Consider the following 7673-nt stretch of genomic DNA (forward strand, 5'->3'; position numbering starts at 1 on the left):
ACAAAGGGATGTAGTGTAGTTAGTGCCATGCAATCAAGAGGGAGAGGCCTTGTCTCTGAGCAAAAGTGGGCTGCCCAGTTAGGAGGAGCCTTTAGAGAGTACAAAACAGATTAAGACGTAAAAGCAGTCAAGAGATGGAAAAGACAATGAGAAGTTACACATACATACATACATTTAGTTACACATACACATATATTTAAATCTGTCTAACTAGGGACATTTAAATTTGAGACGAACCTTTGACAGAGTTGACAAGTAAGTAGTTGGAAATCTGAGGAAGAAGTGGAATGGGAAGGATGAACTTGAAGAATGTTAGGGCACTCAGGTATTTCCATTTAAGTGGCACCTGTGTGATAGGCAGTCTAATTAGTGAGAATGGCTAAGTGTGACTTTTTAACACAGAACGACCATTTTGAGTTTGAGTACAGATTATTTAAACTAGAAATGGTGTTTGTATAGGCAACTAAATTAGTCAAAATTTTCCAGTATTCAGACAAACAGAAAAGCCCATTTCCCTGGCCCTTTCTAGATCTCTGTCTTTCTAACCCTAAGTTTGAAGTTTTTTTTTTTTTTTTGGTACTGAGGATCAAACTCTTGTCCTTGCACTTGTGCAGCAGGCGGCGAAACCACTGAGCTAAATCCCCAGACCCTAAGTTTGAAAATTTTTCAGGGTTGGAAAGCAGCAGTGCTTTTCTCAGAGATGGTAGTTCTTAGTGGTAGCATTATCGTAAGGTTTGCGTCAGCATTAGTATTCTTGTGATTTTGAATAGATTAAGAGGAGGTACCTAGCTGTGGTAAGGAGGCTCTTTTCAACACCTTTCTTTACTTTCCAGAATACAAGTAACAGTCCATTAGCAGGTCCAGAGTGTGAGCACCCCAAAATCAAACCTTCCTCATCTGCCAATGCTATTTATTCTCTGGCTGCCAGGTAAGTTTACTAATGTTGTATTTCATTCGGTGAAGTTGCTACTTTATTTTATTTTATGTTATTTATGTATTACTGGGAATCAAACTCAGGACCTTGCACTTGTGAGGCAGGCAGTGGCACCACTGAGCTAAATTCCTGGTGAAGTTGGTACTTTAAAATAATTGATTTGGGGCGGGGATTTAGCTCAGTGGTTTCACTGCCTGCTGCGCAAGCGCAAGGACCCGAGTTTGATCCCCGGTGCCAAAAAAAATAGTAAAAAAAATAAAATAATTGATTTATACATGTTAGGAAACTCAGAAAAATATAAAGGAGAAAATAAAAATTGATCTGTATTTGTACCATGTAGAAGTCATTTTATGTTTTGAAATCCTTACTTGTTCTTGTTTCTCTATACATGTATATAAATCAGTCTTGCTGGGACTTGTCAGGTTTATTAATCTTTTCAAAAAAGCAATTTTGGTTTTATGGTTTTTATTCTTACTGGGTATTTGCTTTCTGTTTAATTGTCTGCTTTTTATTCTTCCAACTTTTTTTAGACTTTCTGGTGTCATGAGATGGATGCACTTTTAGTCTTCAGCTGCCATAACAGAATACCACACACTGGGTGGTTTAAACAGCAGGAATTTATTTCTTTGCAGTGCTAGTGGCTGGAAGTCTGGGAGTAGGGTGTAGCAGGGCCAGTTTCAATGAGGGCCCTCTTCCTGGTGTGTGGGTAGCCACCTCCGGTGCATACGTGCAGGCAGAGGGAGCGAGTGCTCCAGGCTATCTTCTTTTTTTTTGGTACCGGGGGTTGAACTCGGGTCCTTGTGCTTGTGCAGCAGGCAGCGAAACCACTGAGCTAAATCCCCGGCCCAGGGGTGTCTTCTTATAAGGGTACAAATCCTTTCCTGTCAGGATTTCACCCTGTGACCTCATCCAGCCTTAATTTAATATCTCCTATGAGTGACTCTATCTATATATATGGCCAAACCAGGGATTAGAACTTCAATATAGGATTTCAAGGGTGCACAAACATCAGTCCATAACATACAAAAAAAAAAAATGCTTTTTTTCATTTATCATTTCTTCTTTGACGAGTTATTTATTTATTTATTTATTTTGGTACCGGGGATCAAACTTGGGTCCTTGCGCTTGCACAGCAGGCAGCAAAACCACTGAGCTAAATCCCCGGCCTGATGAGTTATTTATGAAGTGCCTGATTCAAACATTTGAGGATTTTCTGGTTATCCTGTGACTGCTTTCTGGCTTCATTCCAGCATTTTTCTTTGTTTTTTGTTGTTTTCCTATACTTTGGACTGAGCTACATTCCCCAGTGCAGCACCTCCTCTCCTTGAAACAGGGTATCTATCACTAAGTCACTGAGTTGCCCAGGCTGGACTTGAGCTTGCAATCTTCCTGCGTCAGTTGCTCAGAGTGCACCAACACGCCCAGCAATGTCATATTTTTTATTCACAAATTTATGCTAAAACCTAGTAATATGTACCTTCATCTCGTAAAAATGTGTGTTCTGCAGTTGTTGGATATAGTGTTCTGTATATATCAGTGATGTCAAGTTTATTGTGTTCAAATCTTCTGTCTTGGAGTTTTAAAAACCTACCTATTCTGAACAACAACAACAAAAAACATACCTGTTCTGTCAGATAACTGAGAGGACTGTGTTTGAGTTCTCCTATGAGTTTCCCTTTGTCCTTTTTAGTTCTATCCATTTGTCTTCTATGTATTTTTATCCTATGTATTGCTTCTTGGTCTTTTGTGTTTTTGTTTTTTTTTTTTGTCTTTGGTACCGGGGATCGAACTCTGGACCTTGCGCTTGCAAGGCAGGTGCCAGAACCACTGAGCTAAATCCCCAGCCCTTGGTCTTTTGACTTAAGATCAAGTGTAACTTGTGTAGTTAGGATAATAGAAATATAAAATTATTAATACTAAATTGTAAGCTTTTATATTATCATGAAATGTATGCTGCAGTTCTACTTCTCACTTGCCTTAAGTCTACAGTGTCTTTATTAAAATCGCTACTTTCAACTCTCTCTGTCCTTGTATCAAAGCTTGCTGGGGATTTAGCTCAGTGGTTCTGGTGCCTGCCTTGTAAGCACAAGGTCCCGAGTTTGATCCCCGGTACCAAAAACAAAACAAAACAAAACAATAAATAAAAAACAGACAAGAGAAACCTTATATCAAAGGTTCATCTCTCATAAGCAGTGTATACGTGGTGGGAATTTTTCTCCCATAAATCTAATCTGTTATTCTTTGTCTTGGAGAAATGGAATCATTTGGTCGTACTCTTTTCCTCATTTTTCCAATCTTTTCTGGGTTTTTTTTTTTTTTTTCCTGTTTCATATTTTTTGGATTGAAGTATTACTATTATACCATGTCACCCTTCCTGTTATTACTTTAGTAGTTATCCTAGAAATTCCAATGTGTACCCTTGGTTAGAGTGTACTTTATCTTGATTGATTGACTGATTGATTGATTGATTGGATATTTGAGACAGGGTCTCCTAAGTAGTTCAGGCTGAGCTTTAACTCACTATGTAGCCCAGGCTGGCCTCGAACTCACGGTGATCCTCCTGCCTCAGCCTGCTAAGTGCTAGGATTATAGGCCTGCGCCACCATGCTGTGTATTCCAAGCTGGCCTTGAACTTGCTTTGTAGCTAACTTTCTGTCCTGCCTCAGCCTCCCAATTACTGAGATTGCAGGCATGCACAACCATGCCTGGCTCAAGAACTTCATTTAGTGGGTGAATACATTTGTAAAGGGTTAATGCATCTTCTGTCATGGATTCAAGTTTTGTTTGACTAAATTTCTTTATTTCACATTTTTAAAAAGAATTTTTACTGAGAACCATATATTCTGGAGTTAGTTTCTTTTAGCCTTTTAAAAATACCATTCCATGGGCCGGGGATTTAGCTCAGTGGTTCCGCTGCCTGCCTCGAAAGTGCAAGGACCCACGTTTGATCCTTGGTACCAAAAAAACCCCCAAAATACCATTCCATGATGGATGTGGTGGTGCACACCTGTAATCCCAGCACTTGGGAGCCTGAGGCAGGAGAATTGCCATGAATTTGAGGCCAGGCTGAATTACCTAGTGAGACTCATCTCAAAAGAAAAAGAAAACAGCTTGTCCAATACATTGTTATTTGATATTTTAGGTTATTGTTTATTTTTTCAGTATAGATAACACTGTAATGAATATTCTTGATTGTTTCCCTAGGGAAAATTCTTAGAATGGAATTTGAATTAACACTCCAAAGAAGTTGGGCCAGCTTCTTATTTCTACAGCTATATAAGAAAGTACCCATTTATTTCCTTCCACCTTTGCTGACACTTGATGTTTTCTCTTAATTTGTTTCCCCCCTGGGAAAATTACAAACATAAAGTTGAACACCTGTGTACTTATCAGCTGGATGCAACTATTAGCATTTTGTTTTTGTTTTTGTTTTGTTTTTTGGTACTGGGGATTGAACTCGGGGCCTTGCACTTGTGAGGCAGGCAGCAGAACCATTGAGCTAAATCCCCGGCCCCAACATTTTGTTATAGTGTCTTATCATACACTATCTTTACCTCATCAGTGTGTATTGCTGATTGACGTATTTCAAAGCAAATCATCTAGAAGGTAGTACATGTCTATCTCATAGTTTCAGCATGCATTGCATAAATCTTAATGGGTATAGGCTGAATTGTAACAAAGCATACATGTAGGTAGTTTTTCAGTGGAGACAGTACTGTCTAAGCTGTGCAGAGCAGTGTACCCTATAGTCCTACATACTTAGGAGGCCAAGGTGGGAGGGTTGCTTGAACCTAGGATTCAAGGCCAGTTTGGGTAACATAGCAAGAGCTCCATCTCACAAAAACAAAGTCAAGTCCTATAAGAAATAAGCTCAAAAAAGAAAGAAAGAAAGAAACTCAAGTACAATACAGAGGACTGCTGTGTTCTGTTGAGTTTCTGTAACACAGTTGTTTTAGAATAAGCACGTGTTGCTTTTTTTTTTGTGGTACCAGGGATTGAACTCAGGATCTTGAGCTTGCAAGGCAGGCATGGTGCCACTGAGCTAAATTCCTGGCCCAAGCACGTATTGCTTGTATGCTCAAGAAAACTAAACATTAAGTAAATACAGAGAGACAAATGTAAGAGATAATCCTCATAGAGTATATCAAATATGCAGAAAAAGTAAAGAGGAAGGGAGAAAAAACATTCAGAAATTCACAGTCCAAGAAACAATTTGCATATTTCTTTTGCAGTTCATTGGTGTTTAGTCTCCTTTCATGGGGCAGGTGAGAGAAGTATTGTTTCAGAAGCTTCTGAAGTACAGGGCTGGGGACATCCCTAGCACTTTGTAGAGCAGTTGTCTACCATGAGCCCTAGGTTTGGTCCCCAGCCTTGTGAAACAAAAAGTCAACCTGCAATAGGAGTCAGAACACTGGATTCTAGTTCTAGAATTGATACATATTCCTGAATTATTTTTTCTCTATTTTAGATTTTTCTTGTAGAAAATATTGAGGGGAAAATGTATTTGTACTTTAAGGTAATATATGAGAAAAGTTTTGACAACTATGTGTTTGAAACCATAGGTAGATTTTATTATGGGATTTGGTATACATTCCTAGTGTACTGTCCGAAAGCTACCTGCTGTTTCTTCTTTCAAACCTAGTGATAGAAAAACTAGGATGCTAACTCTAAAATTGGAACCTGTAATGAAACTGACTTTTAGGTTGGGACCAGCTGGCATCAGATATCTACCCCAGTATAATACATTTCAAGCATAATCATCGTACCATTAGTTGGTGCGCCCTTTCTTATTTATCTTCCCTGGTTAGTAGAAATACATAATAATTCCTAGGAGGTATGTATTTTGCTTTGTCAAATTTGAGTTATGTCTGTTTTGAATTTGCCTATTTCATACTTGAAAGCTTTCCAGCTTAATTTTTTCTATTTTTTAATTTCTTATCTTGCAGACCCCTTCCAGTGCCAAAACTGCCACCTGGAGAACGGGGTGAGAGTGAGGAGGACACAGAGTATATGACTCCCTCATCTAGGCCTGTAGGGCTTCAAAAGCCAGAGCTAAAACGGCCTTCAGAGACAGCCCAGAGTTCTCGGTAGGTTCACAAACAACCCTGCTTGGGGCCAGATACCTTTCAGTGGGTGATTCAGTTGATACCCGTCACCTGCTTGGCTTGCTACTTGCACACAAAATTATCCAGCCAGAATTAAAGCAGAAAGATAAGTCTAGTCCCTATGTTGAAGTCTCTTGTAGTTGTAAGAAATTCAGCTTATCTTTTCTCAGCATCACAGTGACCATCTGAATACACACATCTGGGCCAGGGATTTAGTGGTTCTGATGCCTGCCTCAAAAGCACAAGGTCCCAAGTTCGATCCCTGGTACCCCCCCGCCCCCCCCAAAAAAAGAATACACACATCTGTAACTTTCCACAAGAGGCAATCTTACAACATTTTATTAGTGGTCTTTTATTAGTGGTAGTGGCCCAAGAAGAATGTGTTCCCGAGAGAATTAGGGTCTAGCATAGTTGTGAGCAGATAAGCCTTAGTAAGTTTGCAGGTGACAGAGTTCTGTTTCTGAAGATCATTATGCCGCTTTCCTTCCGGTTCAGAGTGGGTGATTGTGACCAGCAGATTGATAGTTGCACATATGAAGCAATGTATAATATTCAGTCCCAGGCGCCATCTGTCACCGAGAACAGCACCTTTGGTGAGTAGCCCTCTCTGCTGTTTAAAAAATTGTTAATGTGACATAGGAATAAGCCTGTAACATTTGTCTAGTGAGGTCGCTTTACTAAAGGAGAAAATCGTTGTCAGTAATCTTCTCTGGTAAAATATCTTTGATTCATGGGCGGGATGGCCTCTCCCCCTTTTATTTCCTTTTCATACAGCTAGTTCCTTTTATGCTTTTTCATCCTCCCAGGCCTGGAGACATTTGTGTTACATGGCTCCAACGTGCAGTTCTGGAAGCTCTTTCATTCCCATTGCATTGATGAAATTCTTTCGTGTGTGGGTGGTGCTTACTCAGTTCAGTTCCCATGACGACAGGCTTCCCGAGTTGAAAGTTCAAGAAGCCCGCATACACAGGGCCCCTTGGCTGATCTCCTGAGGTGACACATCGATAGATAGACGCTATCAAATGGCACTTAAATCTTTGCCACTGAGAGGTGGCTTTTAATCTTGGCAAGAGTAACCTTTGACACATTCTGCAAGAGAGCTGCAGGTTTAGCACAGTTGTTATTTTGTTTCTTTTTATTTCCATCCACAGGGCCTCACATGGTGTTTGGCCCCCAGTAGATATTGAGTAACTGTAGCCTTAGAGTAAATGCTTGCATGCATGCACAAATGAATGGATGCCCCTGGACTGCTGAGGGATGTTAAAAGATGAGGTATGTCAGGAAAAAGATAACTTACGCTCTTTTCTCCAGGTGAAGGGAATTTGGCTGTAGCCCACCCCAACACTGGCCCTGAGGAATTGGAAAATGATGATGATGGCTATGATGTCCCTAAGCCACCGGTACCAGCTGTCCTAGCCCGCCGAACTCTCTCAGACATCTCCAATGCTAGCTCATCCTTTGGCTGGTTGTCTCTGGATGGCGATCCCTCAACAAGTGAGTCTGGAGGCTCCCTTGCGTTTGACCTGAATGCTGTCTGCTCCTGATTTATACTGAAAGAGGTGACGTCCTCTGGTGGCACAAGTTAGTAGGTAGGAGTAGTAGGCTAATTGTGTCTAAATGGGAGGAAAGCTGCT

At 40.4% G+C, this 7673-nt stretch overlaps 1 protein-coding gene across 4 annotated transcripts in view; it reads left to right on the top strand.

The window, feature by feature from the left end:
* The window catches only part of Cbl (Cbl proto-oncogene), a 97100-nt gene that overhangs the window by 76245 nt on the left and 13182 nt on the right, over window positions 1-7673 (top strand). For 3 of the 4 annotated variants that reach the window (XM_087212532.1, XM_004856793.3, XM_087212533.1), the window contains 4 exons: window positions 834-928; window positions 5881-6021; window positions 6535-6632; window positions 7351-7533. In XM_087212532.1, coding sequence (XP_087068658.1) covers window positions 834-928; window positions 5881-6021; window positions 6535-6632; window positions 7351-7533 — 517 coding nt within the window. Of the gene's footprint in view, window positions 1-833; window positions 929-5880; window positions 6022-6534; window positions 6633-7350; window positions 7629-7673 lie in introns of all 4 variants that reach the window. The other variant, XM_021237656.2, reaches the window with a different exon arrangement.

The sequence above is a fragment of the Heterocephalus glaber genome, unplaced genomic scaffold, assembly GCF_053883595.1.
Source record: "Heterocephalus glaber isolate CG9 unplaced genomic scaffold, H.glaber_assembly_v1.0 deba00001429, whole genome shotgun sequence".
NCBI lineage: Eukaryota > Metazoa > Chordata > Mammalia > Rodentia > Bathyergidae > Heterocephalus > Heterocephalus glaber.